We start from the raw sequence: 24,483 nt of genomic DNA on the forward strand, positions 1-24,483 counted from the left end.
AAATATATATTTTAATGATGTTTTACAGAGAGGAAGGGAGAGGGATAGAGAGTTAGAAACATGGATAAGAGAGAAACATTGATCAGCTGCCACCTGCACACTCCCTTACTGGGGAGATGCCCGCAACCAAGGTACATGCCCTTGGCCAGAATCCAACCTGGGACCCTTCAGTCTGCAGGCTGACCCTCTATCCACTGAGCCGAACCAGTTTCGGCTGAAAGCAATTTCCTTGACTGAGTTATCATGATAACTGGAGCATTCAAACACAACCTGAGCATCCCAGCCTGGAGCTCTCTCTTTTAAGCCCACGGCGTGCATGGCCCTGTCCTAACACCCTGTGGAGAAGATAGGCTAAGCCTCCAGGTCTTGGTCCTGGAGATACTTTTGCCAAACACCAGCCGTGCCTCCTCACAGAGCCTTCAAATCCAACGACAACACCTTGGTGCTCAGTTGGCAGCTCATGAGCTCCTGCCTCGGTGCTTGAAATGGGATGCGGGAGGGGTGTCTGAGCGTGCCTCCTGCTGGAGGGGAGTGTGAGTGTCTCCCAGCCCAGGGCCATCCCTCTGCTCCCTGGCTGCGGGGTGGGTCTCCCCCAGCCTGGAGCTCACTCCGTGCAGACATGTTCCCAAACCCGTCTGCTCCGGACTGCTTGCTCTGAGTGACCTCATCCTCTGTCGCCACCTCCACCTCTAGTACCTGCCACTATACCGATGACTATACCTGCAACTAGATCTACATCTACATCCAATCTGTAGCTACGTTTACAGCTACATCATATCTATATCTAGTCTCTAGTCTAGAGTTATACCTGTATTTAATTTCTACATCTAAATCTATACTTGACATTTGTAATTATATTGTATGCACTATACACATGCACATTATAATGTACACAATATCATATCTATACATTAGCTATAGATATAAATTAGGCATAGATTACATCAATGTATAATTACATTCAACTACATCAAATGTATGATTAAGATATATATCATGTGTACATGTAATATATGTATATACATGTATTACATGTGCATATATGTCATAGATCTATAACTATATCTGTATCTAACCTCTATGCTAACCTATCTATACTATATATCTATACCATATCTATGTCTTTATCTTAGTAACAAAGGTATCTTTCATTTGTAACCTGGCTCTCCTCCAGCCTCTTCCCCTCACTGACTGTAGGGCCTTTAAGAGGAATCTCAGTCTCTCTAGGCCTCTGCTGGCTCACCTGTGAGAAGGGACCAAGGTTAGTCCTTGCCTCATTAGGTTCTAGTTCCCAGGTCAATAAAAGCTAGACTGCCAGGTTCAAATCTTGGCTGCTCCACTTACTAGTTGCTCTCACAGCTTAACCTCTTTGTACCTCAGTTTCTCATCCATGCAAAGGGGCGACAGTAATACCTCTGGTCTGGGACAGCTGTGGAGTCTGAATGAGTGACTCCATAGAAAGAGCTTACTTAGACAAGTCCCCAGCGCATCCCATAAATACTTAGGACATATTAGCTACAAATAATAAATTTACGAATGTGTACTATACACAGTTCCTGGCTCACCGTAAACATAGATGCCATCCATGTTGGTCATTATTGACAAGAGCAACAATTTGAAGTGTTCCCAGTCAAAGAGCTAAATTCGAACCTTCGGTGTCTTGGGCAAAGTCAGCCCCCACCAAGAACAGAGGAAGAGTGACCTCAACGCTATTTTTCGAAGCGGGGTGTGTGTGTGGCTGCGCGTTGGGGAACTTGCTGCCTATTTGTGGAATGTTGCATCACATCGCTCACGCTGAGTCACACAGCCCAGAAAGGCGCCCGTGGCCACAGGACCGAAAATCTGCCCTGGGAACGTGTCCACGGCCCCGGCCCGGCCGCCCTGCCCAGGGAGCCAAGTCTTGCCCAGGCTATGGTCCAGCTGGTCATTCGCTGTCCCACCCCTCACCGGGGCTGGTTACAGACCCAGCAAATTACAGCCAGAGGACAAGGTCGCTGTAGAGGGATATGGCCTGTGCCCAGCCCAGCCTGTCTGCTCCAAGGAGGCTCTGCGCCCCCGAGGAGCTGGGGAAGGAGAGCAGATGGGCTGAGAAGCAATTGGTCTCCCCGTCCTCTCGACAGATGTGGGGCACCATTAAGAATTAATGGGCTGGAGATTCAGGTAAGAGCCATTCAGAAGCTCCCTGATGACTCCAAATACCTCTCTCTGTGGAGGAAAAGGTTAATCGAAGCCCATAACTGGAAGAGAGGCAATCCTGGGAGTGGCGGGAGAGCGTCAGGAGAGAGACTCCTGCGCGGAGGAGGCCCTGGTCTGCCTCCGAAAGAGGAACTGGGCCTCGACGACCAGTTACTGGCATGGCCTGCTCAGTGGTCCAGTGCCTTGGCCAGCCTCTCCAGCAACTCTAGCTAACAAGCTGGGTTTTTAAGTTGTTGTTTTTATATATATTTTAAAGTTGCATATGTGAAGCCATAATTCTCTCAGAACTGCCTTTGAGAGATGTCTTCCAGTTCACACACCGTGCACACACTCGCTGGCGGCATGCTCTGAGCGCAGACATCGCTGCGGACACAGGCTCCGGGGATGAATGTGTCCCGGGCAGAGTCCAGGGGCAGGACCAGTCTGGCATTTGAACATAAACAAGAGGACAAGGAAGGAACAACTCACTTTTCTACAAGGTCCCAATGTCACGGCTGGGTCTGTCTTTGTACATGAGCTGTCCACAGAGCAAACGGGGTTACACCAAGTTTCCCCACCCCTGATGCTACTAACATGTGGGGCTGGATAAATATTTCTCGGGTATTTGCAGGGTGTTGAGCAGCATCCCTGGCCTCTACCCACTAGATGCCAGTAGCACATCCCTGACCCTGAGTTGTGACAATCAAAAATGTCTCCACACTCCACCAAATGTCCCTTGAGGGGGGGACGGGGGAGGGCCGGAGCGATAAATTTGCTCCCAGTTGAGAGCCACTGGATTAGACCGAGGCTGCAGTCCCACTGAGCATGAGCCAGCTATTAAACTAATGACAGCTATTAGCCGGATTTCCCACATAACCCCCGTGATCAGCATGACATTGCTGAGACCCAAGATTCCCTTGGTCCTGTCAAAATGCTCGCCCTGCTGGACATGAGTGTGGCTCAGTGGCTCCACATTGAAACCCCCTTTCTCCTCTTCCACTTCCTCAGTCCTTGCCCTTCACCTCTGCAGGAGAAGGTAATTCCTTATTCATCTTGACGTTATGATGACACGAAGGCATCAGAGGAGCTCGAAGGAACCAACACTGTAATTGACTCTAAGGAAAACTGGCACTGTTTTTATAGGAAGCCAGATATAATATGCAACAATTTCAGAACACTATTCCAGCAGTCTCTTTGCCTGGCTAACGCTTTCTCAGCCATAAGCTCTCAGCCCGAATCTTCCCTCCTCAGCTTGAAACTCACCTCCAGGGAGAGACCTCCCTGCACCGTGCCCACTCACTCTCCTTTGCTAACGTGCCTGTCTTATTCCTGTGCACTTACTACCCCCTGAGAGGATGGGCATTTCTATCTGTGAATTCACCATCTGACTCCCACAACCAGAATGGGTGCTTCATCGGCAGGGAACCTCCTGACTTGCTCATTCTTGTAACTTCACTTCAGCATCTCCCACAAGGCCTGCCCCAACCTCCTGGCCCCCAAACTATTTATTGAATAAGGGAATGGGTGGGTGGATTTACAACGGCATAACATCTGAAATATTGATTTCCTTCCATCCCTGCTCATTCTCCTTGTGAGCGCTGTGCACCATCCTTAGGGGCCCCAGCGTCAACTTTCAATGATATGAATGTAACTGTCTCCCCTTCTCCTCCAGTTAGCGGATCAAAGAAATTCAAGAGTCTGATTGGTCGTCCCAGGCTGAGCTGTCAGGAGTTTTCCTCCCAATGCCCTGGATCTTCAGGTCCTGAGAGGGATCTCAAGAAAACCAAGGTCTGTGTCCGTCTAAGTGGGGCCAAGTTCGCAAAGAGCCAGACTGACAAACTTTTACTCTAGGGAAGAGGGCCTTTATGACAGCTCCCAGGGCACCGCCGGGTTTGAGCAGAGGCCAATAACTAATTGGCAGTGAAGCTGCTGGGGAGAAGGGAGGCAGAGAAGCTAAAATGAAATGACAAGAGGACTTGTCAATTGGGAGTGGATTCCGAAATGATAGACTATCTTGGGGGGAGGGGAGGAGAGGGGGAGGAGGTCAATGAGAAAGAGGAAACCAAATAGTGAGAATTCAAATTTTTCACAACACTACTGATACACAAGGAAATGTTTCATTTTTGCTGCCTGCAAATAAATGTTGTATTGGGTCCTTTGCTTAAACCAGTTTACCCACAAGTCCTATGACAACCTATCTATCAAAGAACTACTCACTGTGTGGAGCAATGTAACTATTTATCTATATATCTACATTCACCATCAACCTATTGCTCTTCCTATTTATCTACATACATCCATGGATTCTTGTAGAAAGTTCCTTCCTTCCTTCCTTCCTTCCTTCCTTCCTTCCTTCCTTCCTTTTTTCCTTCCTTCCTTCCTTCCTTCTTCCTTCCTTCCTTCCTCTTTCTTTCCATGGACCTTGGGCAGTTTACATCAAAGCCCAGCCCTCCAGCTCTGCCTGAGCATTAGCAAATTCTTCTAGTGGTCAAGGCAATTGGAGAAATGGGCAGAGGTGGAGAAGATTCTCATGGCATATGGCTCTGAGTCTGACACCCTCCAGTGCTATATGCCTCCTGTGTGACCTTGGACAAATTACGTAACCTCTGTTCCTTATCTGAACTGGGGATCACAAGAGCACCGATGTAATTAGGGCATTTAGGGGATCCAATGGGAGAAGCCAGTTAGTTCTTGGCGAACATCAGTGGGAGTGAGGATCATGATGATGCCACCAGGCCGATAACCAAATTCCAACTCCTCTCAGGCTTTTTTTCCCCTCCCTTTCTAAGTCACCTGGTTCCTGGGTAACTGCCATCTGGGACGAGGGAATATTCCCCACCATAGCCAGGCTTCCCTGGTGCCCCCCAGGGGCTGCCCGCTGAGGGGAAAGCTGACACCAGGGATTTCAACCTTTCTCGGCTTCCTCATTCTATTAATCTGGCCGTTAAGGAGAGAGTCCTGCTGATCCAACAGATGCAAAGCTCTGCTGTGCTAACGGCAAAGAGCAGAGCTTAGAGTCGTCCTCGGCAGCCCATTGATCTGTCTCCCCCAACTCAGAACAGCTGCATGGGGCAGATTCGCCAAGCACCGGGAAGAACGGTGCAATGCCTACCTAGGAGAGAGGGGGTGCATAGAGCCAAGGGCCCCCGGGTGGCCCTGCACACGTGAAGTCCCTGGCATGTGGCATAGGGACGTGGGTGGCAGTAAAATCCAAAATGCAGGTCGACCTGTGGCACCCGTGCTGCAGGATGGAGCAGGTCATGCCTTTCCTAGGAGCAAAGGGCACTGGGAGGTAAGGAAATGGGCGCTGACCAGGGGCTCAGAGCAAGCACATTGGCCACTTCCTCTGCGTGGCTGACTCTTCCAAGCTCAGGCACAGCTGCCATCTTGCTCATGCCACGTGGCTAATATTTGGGGCACCCCTTTCTGCCAGAAAACGCTTCCCTGCCCCTCCTGCCTGACCTGCTTGCCGCAGCTGAATAGGATCCCGTCGTGACTCACACGATGGGCCGAGGCCCAGCACCAAGTGAGATCTGGCCACAGGCTTGTGCCAACAGTTTAAAAAAACAAAAACAAAAAACTGCACTTTGGTTGGGTTCCAGTGTCCCTTTAACATGGGAAACCAGAAGTCGGGAAAAGACAACAACATCCGACGGCTCCCCAGAGACCAAGAGCCAGATGAGACTGACGGCGTGCTGTTTGGAGACAAATTGAGTCATTTCCCCAGTGGCGTGGCACAAACGCGGAAAGCCCTCCTCGTGCCACGGCCGGCTGCAGCGCGAGGCTCGGGTCCCCTGAGTCGTGCCTGTGACTCTTTAAGAGAGGTCTGGGTCGGGGTGAGCTGTCACACTCACAGTGTGCCGGCCAAAGCCGCTGGCACGTGACTGCTCTTTCCCATGGACTTCCTGAAGGGCCGATTAGCCGGTTTCCACAGCGAAGGACTCAGGAGGGCCAAGGACAGACCACAGGGGGCAGCGCCACGCCACCCCCAGGAAGTGAGATTTGGCTTCCAGAGTCTGGACACAGACTATTTTCCCAGGGGGTATTCCCGAGTTGAATGAGTTTTCCTGGTGGGGAGGAACTGATAAAGAAGAGAAGAGGCATCATGTGTAAAGCGCCCTGGAAGGTCGCTCACAATCTGCTGGGTGGCCCAGGGAGAGACCCGTTCCCCAAGTGCAGCACACTGACATCTAACGGACTATCTTTACTAGTAGGTGCTTTTAGAATAAGGTGACCAGACATCCGGCTTTTGGTGGGACAGTTCCGATTTTTAACAATTTGTCCCGTGTCCCGTGGTGTTTTAAAACAGTCCCGATTTTTGGAAAGAATCTTTCCAAGTAGTAACTCATCCCACAAGGGGACATAAGAATCTTTCCAAAAATCGGGACTTTTTTAAAACTCCGCGGGACGCGGGACCAATTGTTAGAAATTGGTACTGTCCCACCAAAAAGCGGGATGTCTGGTCACCTTATTTTAGAATAAGGAACTTTTAAATTGTATTGATTTAATATTTATTTTAACGTTCTGTAAAAACAAATTTAACTAGCATGCCAAACTTGTGGTTTCACAGATATTTTTGCCGGAGACAGCGTCTGTCAAGCTTGGCACCACAGGCAATTTTAGGCTGGATAATTCCTTGCTATGCAGAGGTCCTGTGCATTGGGGGACATTTAGCAGCATCCCTGGTCTCCACTGACTAGTTGCTAGTACTAACCCATCCCACAGGGGGACATAACCCAGAATGTCTTCAGACATTGCCTAATGCCTGCTGGGGGTCAGAGATACCCCTGATTGGGAACCATTAGCTTAAGATCAATCTACTTCTGAAATTAAAACACAAAAATTAACTTAAGGAAAAATAATATATTTAGGTGATGTGATAGAACAGGTGTAATTTACCCATGGCAAGCAAACATGGCCGAGGTGATAGATGAATGAAGAAATTTGGAAAAGCCAGGTCAGAGGATGACCAAACAGGCAGGGTCCTTAAGCTCCTCAAAGCCCCACCCACTGCTCTTTCCTGCCAGCTCTGTGGTCTGGTCACCCCTGAAGCCAATATAACTGAAAGTGTATGCTGGGAAATCTGAGGACAGAACGAACACAGAGAAACCCTAAGAATCCTCTATCCCAACAACATCCGGCCTTCCCGTCCTGGTTCTTTCTGTGGTATTTTCTTTCTTCCTTGATCAAATTGAATTCATTGCAGTAACATTGGTTCATAAAATTATATAGGATTCAGGTGTACAATTCTATAATACAGCATCTGTATATTGTATTATGTGTTCACCACCCCCAATGAGGTCTCCTTATATCACCATTTATCCCCCCCATACCCTCTTCTACCTCCCATGGCGCTTTTGGACACCTGGGTACACATATGTTTGCACACACATGCACATCAGCTGTTGTTTGCACATACATGCACATGCCGACAGGACAGCTTTTGTGCCTGTCTAGACTTTCCGAGCCATGGAGCCAAGAGGATGCACAGATTCGCCCTGGAGAGCTGATGCAGGGACATCAGTGCAGAGAGAAGTGACAAAGACCATGGGAAGGTACTCACCTGGGTCTCCAGGGTGATCAGTGGACTTGGGTGTGGGTCCTGTGGGAAGAAAGGAGAAAACACACATGAGTGGTGGGTATTGAACCTACTGCTCCAGGATCATTCAAACCAAAGCTGGATCTCTTCCCACAGGTAAGCCGCCCACAGGTAATCCACCCAACTCTGTCCCCCCAATTCTACAAAACATGAGAACAGAGTGGTCCAATCTCCAATGTCCCCCCAGTCCCCAGATGATTAAGAAGATTCAAGTTTTTCATCAAGAGGTGAAGGGAGCACCTACATGGAGATCATGCAGAAGGATGAAGTATAAAGAAATAAGAAACAAAGCATCCTCACTGAAGAGCCCAAAGTGTGCTCAAACTCTCCATGTGAAGGGAAAGTTGGTCCACAAGAGGATGAGAAATAAACCCAAAAGTATATAAAGTCCAAACTAGAGGCAAGGCCACCAGCTTGTGTCTGATCTTGGAAAGATTGAAGGAAGAAACAAGACAAAGAGAAGGGCTTAATTCCTAGTCTGCAGAGCCCATTCCAACGGGCTGGGAAGATCCTTTTCAGGAGAGAGAAGGCCGGAGAAAAGTCCAATTCATTCACTCTCTACAAAAGCCAATTGACTGAAAGTGCCTGGTGGTCATGTCTTGGGTCATTACACATGAACTCTTTGGGCGGGGGCCAGCGTGGGCACACAGAGGGAAGGGACTGATGGGAAGGAGGCAGTGGTTTTCAGCAAGCAGCCTCCAAGAAAAACAGGAAACCCAGCACATAAAGGCTATTTTTGTCTGCACAATGTTGGCTCGGAACTTAACCATCTTGGATTGGTAACTCTGGGAAAGCAACCTCGAGTTGCCTCTTACAGAGAATGGGCATGACGTGCAAGCTCAGTTGGACGCTTTGCTTTGTCCAAGCAGGTTTGCCAACACAGGCTTCGAGGAAGCCATGCAAATGAGCACCAGCTCACTGGCCTGTATGGTGAACAAGAAAGAACACGTCTAGTAATCATGCCATATTTGTCCTCTGTCTCTAATTTATTCACTTGGCGTAATGTCCTCATCCATGTTGTCATATAGGGCAGGATCTCCTTTTTGGGGGGCTGAATACTATTCCATTATATACACATACCATCATCCATCAGTGGACGTTTAGATTGTTTCCTTATCTTGGTTACTGTAAATATAGCTTAAATGAACATGGAGGTTTAGATATGATTTTACTTAAATGAGGATTCTAAAATAGTCAAACCCGAAGAAGCAGAGAATAGAATGATGGTTGCCAGGGGCTGGGGGAAGGAAACTGAGCGTTGCTGTTCAAAAGGTTTGGAGTTTCAGTTGAGCAAGATGCATAAGCTCTAGAGATCTGCTGTACAACACTGTACCTACAATACATATTGTAAACTTACAATTTTGCCAATAGGATAAATCTCATGTGAAGTGTTCTTAGCACAATAAAATAAAGGACTAATAGAGAAATTGAAACATTTTGGACCCCTACCCTAGATGAAAGGTCACTTTCTGGATTACTCCTCTGTAGTATCTTTACAATGATGCTGATCTAGATATATAAAAGCCTAAGCAACCAGCCAGCCTATTTGTAGCTTATGATGTGCACTGACCACCAGGGGGCAGACGCTCAATGCAGGAGTGGAAACCACAGGCATGGAAACATGGAACAGACTGATGAATCTCAGAGGAAAAGTGGAAGAGATTACCAACAATCTTGTGTGCATACTAGATGCGTATTATAAACTAGAGGCCCAGTGCAGATTCATGCACCAGTAGGGTCCCTTGGCCTGGCCTGCAGGTATTGGGCCCAAATTGGCTCTCCAACATCCACCAAGGGGTCCCGGATTGCGAGAGGGTGCAGGACAGGCCGAGGGACCCCACCAATGCACAAACCCGTGCACCAGGCCTCTAGTTTATAATAATTTTGATGAGTATAAGAACTATGAGCCCAGGGACATTCTGAGCTCTGGTCAGTTCTAACTTTTCTTTTAAGATGAAGGACTCTTCTCCCCCAATTCCATTTCTGAGTCCAATAGCAAGCATTTCTTCAATGGTGCGACTCAACTGGAATTGCCAAAGGAACATCTCACTAATTTCCATATTCCACCCAGGCCCTAAATACTCCTCACACCTAGGAAAATGCTGAGGGGGACATTTCTTCCACTCTCCCCTTGAGGACTTGGGAGAATCTTGGAGGGAATATTTCAGGCCTCTCTCTTCAAACCTTTACTTGCTCCTTCCCAACCGTGAAGAGGTGGTAGCCATGATGGGTGAGAACCTTCCCTGAGACAGTTTTTTCGAGCAAACAGGCTCACTGGCCCAGCTGTCCTTCACGGAGCCCCTCTATCCAGGCCCTTTATCACGGGTACATAGGGAGAGTTGACCCTGTACTTCCAGGCTTCCCATGTTAAGCAAGCACACTCGGCAGGGCCCATTTTTGTCTTTAGGAGTTAAGGCTATCCTCCTGGTGTGTGACAGGCAGCATGAGTCAGATCTGGCCTGCAGCTTAGGGAGTGAGAGCATGTTGCGCCTGCTCTCGGGCTCAGAGAAGTCCGTGTCTGCCTCTGCATTCAGGTCCCATCATCAAGACTGAGACTAGAAGACAAGAGGCTGCATCTAAGATTCAAACCTTAGCCTTATTCTCTAAGCCACATCCTTGCAAAAGCACTGACTGGGGTGTTGGGTGTGTGCCCAGATTAATTAAGTTGTACTTCACAGCCCATGTGGCCATTGTTTGGGGCTCATGCTTCATTGCCCAGGATTCCGAGGGGTGAAGAAAGGAAAAGGCCATTGTGGGCCCCTAACTTCACTGGAAAAGACCTTCCTTGGGAAACCTTTGTCAATTGTGGTGATAAAACCCAGAGCCTGATCTCTGGATACAGTGATGCACCAACCCTTTATTTGATGCCCTAAGATCAGAGACCCAATGGGCACAAGGTTGGGGGTCCAACATCTATTGAAAAGCTTTTGGAAGACAAAAGTACAAATGATACCTATTTAGCTTAATTACTTAGCCAAGAAGATATAGTACTCACAAGTGGCCAGTCATTCACAGGAGGATTCAGTTGCTAAAAGAATTTTGCTCCCCCTCCCGCATCCCCCCACACACCCCTCCCCTGCCCCCATGTGTTGCGCATTTGAAATATAGGACTCTCCCTACAGAGGCACATCTGGAGGATGCAAGGTATGACTCCGTGGTAGTGAGGTCTCACTTGCAGCAGCATCTTCCTTAATTGGAAAGGCTAACGAAGTGGAACCAGGTCAATGATGCTGTCTGCCTAATCCATCCTGTGGGTCTCAATTGGGACTCTCTGCTTTACAGTAGAGTAAACTCCTGTCTGTCAGAGGAAAGGCTCCGAAAGACCAAAGGGGAATTTGTGATGTGCTGTGGATGCTACCCTGGAGTGCTTTCAGAATCTTAATGCGGGTACTAAAGCAAGGAAAGCCCTCTCACAGCAAGTACTGCAATGGCTACATTGGGAAAGTCAAATGCAGACCGAGGTAGGCTGAATCTGTGGCCCTCACTGGCCACCGGTCCCTGTATGCACACTCTCTGGTCCTGTGACTTTGTATGTCTTTGCAGGATATGCTTCCTCCTCCTTTGGCCTCAGCCTTGCCCATCTGACTTGCTTTGTCCAATGGGAGGTTAGCAGCTATGACATAAGCAAGCAGCTTGAAATGTGCTTGTGAGATCGAGCATCACCTCTTGAGCTTTTGCCATTAGCACAAGAAGAACACGCCCCAGGTAGATGCTGGTCCAAGGAGGATGAGAGGCACGCAGAACAGGCCAAGTTTCACCTTATAGCTTGAATACAAGCCCAGCCGACATCAGCCATCCCCCAGCCAACCTTCAGACACAGAGAGCACACATGGGGCAACAGGAGGTTTACATTTGTGAGTACAAGAAACACAGTTTATTCTTATATTACTACTTATTAATTATTGTGTTATTTTCCACACAAACAGCTGTAGGCCTACTGTTGTCCCAACCTGTATATTTATTTGAACCCACTGAGTTTCAGGGTGGCTTGTTATACAGTGAGAGCCTCTTTTTATTGTTTAATAGACACTGTGTTTTTACAAGTTGTAGGTAAGACTCTCCCCCAGCAAAAGGATTATGACTTGCTGAAGGCTCAGATGCTGGTTAGCATTTTTTAGCAATAAAGTATTTTGAGTTAAGCTTTGTACATTATATTTTAATAATGACTATAACATACTTAATAGACTACAGTAAAATGTAAGCATACTTTTATATGTACTAGGAAACCCCAAAATTCATATTTCAGAGGTCTGGAAACAAATCTGTGTCTTTGAGGTACACATGTATGGGATTACTGTGGCAATAATTAACTGATATACTTTTCAAAGATTGACTTTCACAGATCCAATGTGTATTGTGAAAACACTCCAGCCTTGGAAACGAAATGATACATACTCCCTAAGTCTGCAAATATATTCCAGGGGCACGAAATAACTATAACTAATAGCTATGATTTATCAAGAACCTACCATGTGCAGGCTCCTTGCAAGGTGTACACTACACCAAGCAAAGAAAGTCGTGACCACCAGGATCTAGTTCTACCCATGAGTTAGACTTCATCCTTCTTTGCCAAGGACACCAGTCCTTTCGCATTTATTTAGATCCCATTACAACACTAATGGAAACTGTCACTCAAAATCCTCCTGTCCTGAGGTAAAGACAGTTTTCAGTCCTCTGGTTTATTCTACACTTTATGGGCATATAACTTGACCAGGGTTAAGGATAATCATAAATACTAGCAATAATTAACTCACTAAGGTGATAAGTAATATCTAATAACGTGTTAAGTTCTTACCATGTTCCAGGCACTGGCTTATTGTCTATAGCTATATCATTCCACTTACCCCTATAACAATACTGATGTAGATACTACTATTGTTCCCATTTAGAAATAGGCAAACTAAAGACCAGAGAGACTGAGTAGCCTGTCTCGGGTTACAGAGAGAGTTCTGGAGCCTGGGTTCGATCCGAATGTCCTGCCCTAGAGAATCCTATGCTCTGCTGAATTATAGGGGTTCCATTGGAGAAGACAGTCCCACGTCAAAGTCACCCTGCAACCTGGATAAGTGTCTACCATTAGAATACAAGGCACCACCTTAACAACTACCAGAGTTCTTTGTTAGCATGTCTTTTTTTAAAAAAAGTTTTTAAAATTGATTTCGGAGAGGAAGGGAGAGGGAGAAAGAGATAGAAACATCAATGATGAGAGAATCATTGATCGGCTGCCTCCCGCACGCCCCCCACTTGGGATCAAGCCCGCAACTCGGGCATGCGCCCTGACTGGGAATCAAACCGTGGCCTCTTGGTTCATAGGTCAATGCTCAACCACCAAGCCATGCAGGCCAGGCAGCATCTGTCCTTTTAAAAAAGGAGTAGACATGGTTGATGGAAATTTGAAGATGTGTCGTGACTAAAAACAGAACCCAGACTCAATGCCACAACAGGAAACTGTAGAGTCAGTAACATCCATTCACACCTGTTTACTGAGTTCCAATTCAGTGGCTAGTGCTGTGCCCGGCGGGCACCAGGAAGGAGCCGGGAATGAATTTAAAGCAACTCTGTGTACACTTCTGTTCCCAACGCTCACTGTTTAAGTAGGAGGCGGGAGCCTGATCACACGTCCCTAAGAAATGGAACTTGATGACTAGTCACCTTTGTAAAAAGCCCTATATCCAAATACAGTCATGTTCTGGGGTATTGAATTCGGCAGATAACAGCCCCTTAGTAACCTCTCAACTTGCACCAATTTCTCAGCTTCTGTGAGCTTTTCTCATTTACACCATGTACACAGGTTGGGGCTGTATTGAACTTACTGTCTGCGATCTTTCTGTAAGTGAAAAGGGGCAATAGTAACAATGACACCAGCTTCACAGGTAGAAACCCGGGCTGTCTCTTGCAGATTTATGATCCCCTCCTGTTGCCAGTGGGTTACCAATGACATCACAGGCTGCCGTGAACATTCAATAAAATCAGGTATTAAAAATGTCTGGAACATGGTTAACAGCTCAAAACTAATCATCCCTCTGTTTATTTCTTGCAGGCTCATGAAGGCTAAGACCTATCCCTCTTTACCCACACCTACTCAATTACAATTCTTCTGAACTGCAGGGAGTTGTGGACACCGGCTAACCCAGCTCCATTTGACAGCAGCCAGAGGAGTAAATGCAGCTACTCCGTCGTGAATGCTTACTTTGTGCCATGCACATGGAATGCCTGCCACGCTGCCAAGGGAGGTATCGTGCTGCCCATTTTACAGATCAGATAACCGTGCTCGGCGAGGATAATTTTGCTCAACAACACAGGACTGATATGGGAGGGAGGCAGGACTGGAGCTCGGAGTTTGCAAGCTGTTCAGAAACTGGTCCCTTAACCAAAACTTACTGACTCAGGATCTCTGGGCAAGTAGCCAAAGAATCTGCTTTTTTTATTCAACACCCACGGGGAGTCTTATGTATACTGGAGCCTGAGAACCCCTGCACTGCTCATGAATAATGCAAGACCGAAAGCTTAATAACCCAAGGTGACAAAGACAGCCAGTGAGAAGGCAGAGCACGGGACCCCAACCTCTAACAGCCACGCCGGGTGCCCGATGCAGGTCTGGAACGTGGGTGCTCTCAATCTGAGCCTCCGAAGAATTTGTGTGTCTCTCCGCCCAATTGGGCTGCAAGAACAGAGGACCACAGCCTGGATGGCTTATTAGCAACGGAAATTCTTAGCTTGAGAGCGGACTTCCTGCAGAATCCTCCCCTGGGGGAATGGGTGAGGGACATTTGCAGGGTCTTTTCTTTAAGGACACTAGTGAAATTCTCCACAGCTCTGCTACCAGGACCTAATCAATTCCCCAAGGCCTTATCATCTTATACCAGTGGTCGGCAAACGTGGCTTATGAGCCACATGCGGCTCTCTGGCCCCTTGAGTGTGGCTCTTCCGCAAAAACACCACGTGCGTGTGCACAAGTACGGTGCGATTGAAACTTCGTGGCCCATGCGCAGAAGTCGGTTTTCAGCCTGGGCGAGTCTATTCTGAAGAAGTGGCCTTAGAACACTCAAGGGGCCAAAGAGCCACCATGTGGCTCGCGAGCCGCGGTTTGCCAACCACTGCCTTATACCATCGCTTTGGGGGTTACTGTTTCAGCCCATGAGTGTTTTTGGTGGGAGGGATGCATCCTCCACTGCCAGGTGCGAGGTGTCTTGTGCCCCTTCCTTGCTTCCCACTATTAGGTGGAGAAGTCCCTCCCACCCCTGCGACCCTGTCGCCACCCTTCTCTTCCCAGCATTCTCTCCCCAGGATGCGTGACTCTTGTCAACTCCTTCTCTCGATCTAGTCCCAGCACCAAGGTGCTCACACAAGGGAGCTTTGTCCCCGGGTGTCCCTGCGGAATGTCACAGAGAGCTTATCTCCTGTGCCCGCGGCTCCCGGGATGGAGCGGGGCGTGTGCACGGCGGGCGGCACCGGGCGACGAGGGAGGGATGCCAACGACACAGAACTCCCCTTGTTCTCCAAGAGAGGCTGCACTGGGAATGTGAACCCAGGCCAGAGCCACACAGCACGGGCCTTGTTGGGAAAAGCGAACTCACCTGCAAATAGGGCTGGGGCGGGGGGGAGGGGGGGGAGGGGGCGGGAGGGGGAGGACAGAAACCCCACTGAGACGGCGAGGGGTTCTCACGATTTGGAGAGATGGTGGCGGATATCGTTAGGCCCATAACTCTGGAGTGGCTTTTCCTGCCTCTGTCCATCTGCCTGTTTCTTTCTGTTACATTTCAATTTTTTAAGTTTACAGGCATCTTTGCCACTCAGCATGCCTTCCACATTTTTTTAGTCCAGAACTCAGAATTGAGCAACAGCGGAATCTCCAAGGAAAGCTCCAGCCCCTGGAGCTGGTCCATCACCCAGAGCCTTGAAGGCAGGAGAAACCAGACACCCGGAAACTCAGGAATTGCTGGAATGCGTCTTCCACGAGGTGTCTCTCTGAGTACCATGGTTACCGAATGCATGTGGCCCTTTGTTCTGAGTGTCCCTCAAGAGGCCTGGCGATTCTTTACACAGTACACCGAATTAGAATTTTCCCAATGACACGTTTTGAAAGTTCCTACCTGCCTGAAAGATGAGAGGCTTGAAAATTCAGAGGGTGGCCACTGGTGGCCTGTGGATGATTCACATGGAGGTGTTTGTTTGTTTGGTTGTGTTTTTTTTGGCCTGCGATGTTAATTAAATATTTAACATCATCACTGATGTTTTAAAAGCAAGATACTTCCAAGGCAAGGGCAGATGTCTCACTTCCCTTTTTAAAAATGGGAGGTTTAGCCACCCTGGACATGCATCGCTGAAAGACAATGGCTGCTGCCTGGCCACTATAAGCAGCCTGAGTGTGTCACCCCGGCAGCCACGCCATTTGCCTGGAGTCGCACGGCTGGTCAGCACTGACAGTGCTCAGCGTAGCAGCTCACACTGGCTTCTTTCTGAATGCAAGACATTAGTACAAGTGGGTTGTGAGATCTCATTGAAACCGCACAACGACTCTAGCATGTAGATCTTAACAACCCCATCTTACAGATGGAGCAACTGTGGCGCAAGGAAGAAGCAACTTGATCAAAGTCCAATTGTGGCAAAGCCAGGATGTGGACCAGGGAAGCCCGGCTCCTGAGGCCACGCTTTGGAACCACTAAGTGATACAGCTTCCCAGCGGCACAGCCACATCTTGGATTCGAATTGCGAAACCACAGCCCATGGTTCCGTGAGCGGCTGGCACCAGGGAGCCTTCTGGAGTGAGATCACATGCTCCTTGCTGTGAGTCCTCCTACTAATTACTTAACGTGCTACAATAACAATAACCACCTCACAGTGTCACTGTGAAGACTGCCTGAGATGTTGTATCACACAGAATCTTACACCGCTCAGTCCCGGCATAGAACGGGCAGGCCAGGACCATTCCTGGAGAACAATTGCTATCACTTTACAGCGTCCTGCTTTCACGGCTCCAGGGCACTCCAGACCAGAAACAAGACAGGCCACATGCCAAGAGAAATCCGAGACATGCAGCCTCCACCCAGCACAGCCGGGCAGGAGGGACGGGCCGTGTGTCCAGAGCTCCGTGCCCCTCTGAGGCTGGCCACCCGGGCTCCGTGTGGACACAAGCCTTCCTGAGGCTCAGAACATTCGCCGAGTCTCCAGCTCAGCCCAACAGTTAGCTTTTCCCAGGCCCAGGCCGCAGCTCCCACCCATTCTGCTCCCACTTGCTGTGGTCACCAAGACGGCAGGCGGCCCAGCTGGGACCGACACTGCCAAGTGTCCAGCAGACACCGTCTAGAGTCCAAAGACACTGTGCTTTGTTCCATGGCTTCTGGGGCTTCCGAGTGGCTTCCCTGTTCCCCAGGAGGACAGTTCCGATGTGAGTCCCCGCATCCAAGATCGTGGATACCGGAGATAAACTCATGAGACCAAGGGCGGGTGAGCAGTGACTTCCCTGCACGGTGCCCGAGGTGGAGATCACTACGCCATTCCTGGGCCTCAGATTCTCAATACGGTCCTGGGAGCAGACGTGTACCCACAGACTCCAGTTTTCCTCTGGGATGGAACTTATTTCCATCCCTGAGCTGAATCAAACCCTTCGTTTTCTGGAGAGGCGTGTGAGACCCGAGCTGGGAAGGGAACGTGCCAAGGGCCACACACAGTTTACACCAAACCCGCCCACAATCCAAGTTTCTTTGTACAAAATCCAGGGTTCGTCCCTTTTGCCAAACATAAGTGTCTGTTCCCTCCCCCTTTTCGTTATTTCCTCTTCTTCAGCTCTCTCACAAGAGCCTCTAACCAGAGCATCTTTTGTTCAGACGATAGCAGACCCCGGCTCTGGGGAAACTGTGATTCAGCATTGTTTCATGTCCGGAACGATTCCAAGAGGCCACACACACAGCTGCCGATTCAAGCCGTGGGGGGAGGGGGGAGTGGAGGGGAGACGACCACAGGATAAGGGGCGCAGGGTGATGGGGTGGAGGACAGTGCAGTGGTTACAGAGGGCACACCCAGCTCCAGGCTGCTGTGCCTTGGCACAGGGAGCCTCCTTCCTGGGCTGGCAGGTCGGCCTGTGGGGGACGCATAGGCGAAAGCTTCCCATTGTGACAGTCAGGGTCAAAGTCAGGAGGTTCCAGCTCGGGAGAGACCCGGTGCCTCCCTCCTGCCTCCGCATCCTTCCCCTGTATTTCTTCAGGACAATGACAGTGTTGGTGATGATGACGACACAGATGGTGATGAAGGCCCTTATGATAGCTATCCTTACGAAGCACCTACGTAGCGATGTGTGCGCATTATTTCAATAAATCCTCATTCAACGCCCCTGTGGACGGACGGCTATTGGACTGACCATAGAGTCTGGAAACGTAGATGAATTTATTTTATGCTCTTTTCCCACTGGGAGGGGCTCTGGATGACATCATGCATGTGCCTGTTCCCGGACCGTGGATGGTAGGATCTGTTCCTAACGTGCAGAGGAGGAGACGGAGGCGCAGGAAGGTCACAGGGCTTGCTCAAAAGCCACAGAGCCTGGCCCACTTAACCTTCATCGTTTCATGGAAGGAACCAAATGCTGGCATGGGTACCCAGGTATGCTTTGACCTACAGGGCACACGTACACGGTGCTTTTATCCCCACCAGCTGCCAACGTTGAAAGATTAGGTAATTTCACAATATTCAGATTTCTGACTTTCCTGGACTAGGGGACGTGCAGGCTGGCACAGCCGCCGCTGGGGCGGATAGCTACTACCTCCTTAGGGTGGGTACACACCCTGCTCTTGACCACAGCCCCTGCCCCACCCATCTCTTAACCACCAGACGCTACTGCTATCCCCACCGGACAGCCCATTCCACCGACCCCACCCTCACCCCCGTCCCGAGAAGGAGAAGTTCAGGATGCCGGACTTGGGAGCAGAAACAAAAGCTCTAATAACTGGGGAGGAAGTGAAGCCCTGGAGCCTATTCACTTGGGAGTCTCCACCTGGAGCTCATCGGTCTTGGCCTCTTGGGGGGGGTGGTGGTGGGGAGGCCTCGGTGCAGAAGGCAGGACGGGAGGACCGATGAGTGGTGCCCACTGTCCCCTCGCTTCCTGCAGGGCCACCTGGCGAGGCCCCTGTGAACGGGCGGTTTGTTCCTGCCCCTCCGGAAGGAAGCGCTCTCATCGCCCGTGACGACAGACTTGGCCGGAGGAGCCGGGGGTGTGCTGGGGCCTCCGAGCGCAGCTTTGACTTCTGCGAAGGGCAGCCCCAACGCTGCGGAGACAGGAAGATGGGAAGAAAGCACAGCCCGGGGTAGAGCATCCTGAGGGCCCCTGACAAAGCCCCAGCTGGGGACGGGAGGGGGCGGCGGCCGGAGGAAGGGGGTCCGGCAGCGGGGCACACGGAGTTTGTACAATGAGCTCCTTTCATCCATGAATAGGGGACTCTCCTCAACTCGGTCTCAATGGCTTTGTTTCTGAGACGACCCATTCTGCACCCAGAGAGCCAAACTCGCCAGACCCTGTGCCAAGGTCAGGCAGGAGCCTGAGATCCCCGAGCGAGCTGATAATCGGCACCCGGGAGAGGACCACTGTGCTCAGCGCTGCTTGCTGACCCGGGCGCCACAATATCCCCTTTCATGTTTATGCTTTTCTGCACTTGGGGGGCAGGGGCGAGTGGGGTAGGGGTCCCACTCACATGTGGGACATGCTTGGCATAACTGTGGGACCTATTCAGTGTTCCCTTCCTGGGAACTTCATTGAGACAGCTGTGCAGAGGGGGCAGCCAGGATGGGAAGGGACTAGAGAAGGGACAGGCACGTTAGCGTCTGCAGTCTCATGTTGGTGCATGACACCAGGTGAACGATGCAGTGGGAATCAGCAGTGAGGCCCGGGGCAGCCTCCCCTGAGCAGGCACTTGGAGGGTTTCATCCTCAAGGGCTTATTGCAGGGGAAGCAAACACCAGACGTGTTTGGTTCAGCCTGTGCCACCTTTAAAACATGCTACATAGGATGCCAACGCTTCAAGTTCAGGAGGTCTCCTGTCAAACTGCAAAGGTCTGGCATTTCTTAGAAACATCAGAAGAAATGGCCACACAAACCCATCCCCTTCCTGAGGCACGGACTGCCTGGACCTGGGCGTAGCTGTCCCTCGTAGAAAGGGCAAGCACCTGCAGCTTGTCACAGCTCCCGTCCCCCCACCCCGCGCCCACGCTTCCCTCAGCAAGGCTGCCTGCATGGCTGCTGTGGGCACTGGAGTTTGCAATCTCTGGTTTACCCATCCTAACACTCACAGCAGAGGCCCTGGGTTTGGACCAAAGTATGGGATGTGGACCACAGACTGGCTGTAAAGTAAACTGGGTTAAAAAACAAAGGATGATTAGACTACAGAAGAGAGGATGAGTACACACCCAGGAACACGGGGTCGGCAGCAGAGTCCGAGCCCCGGACAGGAGCTGGGGTCCCCTGTTCTCACTCCCTGTTACGTGTCATTTTGACAGCTCGCCCTGCTTCCCCGAGGCCAAGAACATCTTCTTTGTTTTTATGCTTAATGACTCCTGATGCTGCTGAGTAAAGCAGCGGAACCTCAAGTCACATTGGGTTGGAATTTAAGGGTTGAGCTCTGAACCCAGCCAACTTAGGAGTTGGATGATGTTTGCCTGCCTGCAAGTCAAGGCCTCACCTCAAAGATGAACCTTGGGAATGAAAGATAAGGTCAACCTACTGATCAGCGAATGTCTGAGCAAGTGGAGAGGTTCATCTCTATAGCATATCTGATAAGCTATGGTTTTTTGGAGGGGAAGACATTACATGTACTGACATCAGACAATGCAAGTCACTTTCCAAATTATCCAAAGATGCAAACACTCAACAGGGACAAGGCAGTCCCACAGAGTGGTGGTGGGCACACGTTTCACAGCAGCTCTCCAGGCCTGAGAAGGTAGCCTGAGGTTACATGCACCTGCTTCTGCTATATGTAGCCGTGACCATGTTTCTTCAGCTCTGTATATGAGTGTGTGCGTGTGTACACACATGCAAACATGAGGAGCATTCACATGCATGTATGTGTGGTCTCGTACATCCAAAGCCCTCCTAAGAAGCTGCAGTAGGGTCTCTAGGATTTATCTGCCTGACATCCCTAATTTGGCAGAATTCCTCCCCAAATTGCCTCACTCCTGGTACTAATTTCAAATGGCTGCTGGGAGCAGTGAGAGCCACCTCAGGAGAGAGCCCACTAAGCTGACCTTTATTTCCGGGGCATAGCAGAGTGAGAAAGGAGGAGAGGCAGAGCAAGCAGTATTCCATGTCTGCATTTTGCATTTAGTTGTAATTATTCATGCAGGAGCATCTGTAAACACCAAAAGGGGGGATTATTAGAGTTGTTCTGATTTCACACGCTAAACGTGTTTACATGCTCATAGCATTTCTCAGGGACAATTATCTTATTACTAGTGCACTAATCTTTTCAATCTTTTCAGCACAGTTTACAGCTGCAGACTTCAAAAATTACAGTTCATTAAGATCCTGCTTTCGGCAGGTATGATAAACTATTCGAGCATTTTACCCAAGTGCGAGGAAATTATTTGGGGGAGAGGGTGTGACTGGGGTGGGGGGGAGGGAGAGGGCATAGTGTCCAAGAGAAAAGGAAGAATCTGTCTAGCTTCCATCAGCTTGAGGGCTAACCCCTCCAAATGCTGGGATTCTAGAATCCAGTAATGGAGAAGCCCACAGAATTCAGGACCAAGGACAGCTGGTCTGGGCCATTCAAGGAGAAAGTGGGTATCTTGCATTTGATTAACTATTTCCATTTATTTACATTCTTCCGTGTGACTTCAGCACAGTGTCCTGATGGAGAACATGAACTATTGCATCAGATTCCCTGTGCCCCATTGTGCTATGTGACCATGAGCAAGTTACTTGCCATTTTGGACAACTGTGAAATAGGGAAAATAATAATATCTACCTCAAGGCTGCTTATTATGGTTGATTGAATTAACATTTGTAAAGAACTTGGAATAATGTCTGATCATAATCATCATCAAATGAATATTTCATTCATTCATACTCCACCCCAGGATACATTTATTTATTTTAGAGAGAGGAAGGGAGAGAGTGAGTGAGAAAAACATTGATGTGAGAGAGAAATGTCAATTGCTAGCCTCTCGTACATGCCTCAAAAAGGGATCAGCCTAGGTATGTGCCCTGACTGGGAATCAAACCCACCACCTTTCCGTGTATGGGGCAATGCTCCAACTAGTAACTGAGCCACCCTGGCGAGGACTAAGTATTTCTTTTAAAATGTGTGGGCTGCAAGGCTGTCACATACCTATACAACATTGTCTCTAACACGCTCTTGACCTCACTCATATTCACTGCACTATGGGCCATTTGAGAACTCCTAATACATAATCACGGCTGTATTTACTGTGGCTGTTAGCGACACATTCTCCAATTACTTGTCCTGCTATCTCGCTAGCTGCCATATACTGGTAAAACCAAGACCTTGGATCATCCATTCTTATTCTTCATTTTTTGTTTTGCTTTGTTGAGTCACAGAGACACAGACTGCTACCAGAATGGCGGTTGTGGGAGGCAAGGTTTGCGACCTAGCTCCTCAGATCCCAACCACAGCTCAGATCCCAACCACAGCTCAGATCCCAACCACAGCTCAGATCCCAACCTCAGCTCAGATCCCAACCTCAGCTCAGATCCCAACCACAGCTCAGATCCCAACCTCAGCTCAGATCCCAACCACAGCTCAGATCCCAACCTCAGCTCAGATCCCAACCTCAGCTCAGGCATCCCTGTTTGTGGCGTGTGAGGAGCTGCTAATCGAGTTCTCATGGTGCTTGGACCACTGAATTCCATCAAGCACGTGCTGCATGACTCACAAGGACTTGGCGGTCTACAGCCCCATCTCCTTTTGAGCTCACACCAATTCTGTGGACAGGTAATCCCATGTGGTAGGCAGTGCTTATAGATGAGGAGACAGAGGCTTTAAACAAAGCTTCTATGATTGCATAGATTGCTAATGAAACAAAGTAAAAATGTGGCACAAACTATGAACATTCTCTCCTTCACCATTTTCTTAAGCTACCTGGCTACTACTAGTAGAATTAGTGGTAATAACCACCACCAGCATCTACATGCTAGTGACATGTATTAACTCACTTCATCCTCACAAGGACCCAACCTATAAAATTTTAGCCCCTATTTTACAGGTGAGGGAACTGGGCTCAGAGAGGTTATGGGACATGCCCAAGGTCACACAGCTACAAAGTGTTAGAGCCAGAACTTGACCAAATTCAGGAGATCTGTCTCCAGGTGCCCTGCTCTTGAACACTTGGTTCTACTACATCTTTTCACAATGCCTATAAACTGACAACTGTGGCCTTTTCAATGAACACAGAAGACAAGACAGAGTAGGGGTTGACTGATTCAGCGGGTCACAAAATTAGTGATTTAGTTACATTTGTGATCAATGGTGTCAGGGGAGGGCACTGGAAGACAGGAAACAGAGGAAATTCCACCGGGGTGGGAGAGCCAGAGATTCTTCCAGGAAGTGATGATTGAACTGGGCCTCAAAAAAGACCAAGACTCCACTTGTCTGAGATGAGAGGCAGGATAAACATTTTCGGCAGAAGGAACATTAGTGCAGGCTTTGAAACAGGAAATCACACATCATTTTTAAGAAACAAAGAGAAATGCCAAAACTGGTTTGGCTCAGTGGATAGAGTGTCGGTCTGCGGACTGAAAGGTCCCAGGTTCGATTCTGGTCAAGGGCATGTACCTTGGTTGTGGGCACATCCCCAGTAGGGGGTGTGCAAGAGGCAGCTGATCGATGATTCTCTCTCATCGACATTTCTAACTCTCTATCCCTCTCTCTTCCTCTCTGTAAAAAAATCAATAAAATATATTTTAAAAAATAAAAAAGAAAGAAACAAAGAGAGAAAGCCTGAACAAGAATGTGGAGGGGTGAGCGCCATGCATTGATGGGGGAGGACGGCTGGAGAGTTTGGATCACACCCAGAGAGCACCTGGGAATCTCTGGCAAGGCTCCTGTGGATGCAGCTCCGTGAGAAGCAGTCTCAGCACCACCACCATCACACTTACACATGTGGCTTTCCCTGTCAAATCCACATGCACACCTGAACACCAACAGAGTGAGCCAGCACACTGGAGACTTTTAAAATGCGTTTCAAGCAATTTCTATTTCCCGTTTCTCGGAATCATAACACATCCCACACAGTCTAAGCCATAGGTTGCTCCTACCTGCCAGGCTTTACAAATTAGTCAATCCTCATGATTGTGACAGACAATGAAAAATATCAAGTTGTGACATGCTGCAGCATATTAGAGTCTGATAAAATACCTTTCTTCTGTCTTTAAAAAAAAAAAAAAGACAAGAAATCGATCTAGATTAGACAAATGTCAATCGGCAACTCTGAGTTCTATGGCTTAGGAAAATGCTACGGGCATTTGTAGGTTGAAAGAGAAAAATAGCAACCCCACCCCAACACACACACACACACACACACACACACACACACACACACACTACATACTACTTCATGCAAGCTCCCATTTACTGACACCTACTATGTGCTCTGTGCTCTGGTTTATTCCAACCTCATAACTAATGTGACCATCATTCCAACAGCCGTAGGACTGAGGACATGGGTGTTGAGTACTAAATTTAGGAAAGTCCCAAAATAGGACAAAGTGG

At 49.0% G+C, this 24,483-nt stretch overlaps 1 protein-coding gene across 1 annotated transcript in view; it reads right to left on the reverse strand.

Annotated features, from left to right (window-relative positions):
- The window catches only part of XYLT1 (xylosyltransferase 1), a 306,552-nt gene that overhangs the window by 200,205 nt on the left and 81,864 nt on the right, over positions 1–24,483 (reverse strand). The window contains exon 2 of the mRNA XM_045571260.1: positions 7,739–7,777. Coding sequence (XP_045427216.1) covers positions 7,739–7,777 — 39 coding nt within the window. The remainder of the gene's footprint in view (positions 1–7,738; positions 7,778–24,483) is intronic.

Source organism: Pipistrellus kuhlii, unplaced genomic scaffold (genome assembly GCF_014108245.1).
Source record: "Pipistrellus kuhlii isolate mPipKuh1 unplaced genomic scaffold, mPipKuh1.p scaffold_m20_p_4, whole genome shotgun sequence".
In the NCBI taxonomy this organism is placed as follows: domain Eukaryota; kingdom Metazoa; phylum Chordata; class Mammalia; order Chiroptera; family Vespertilionidae; genus Pipistrellus; species Pipistrellus kuhlii.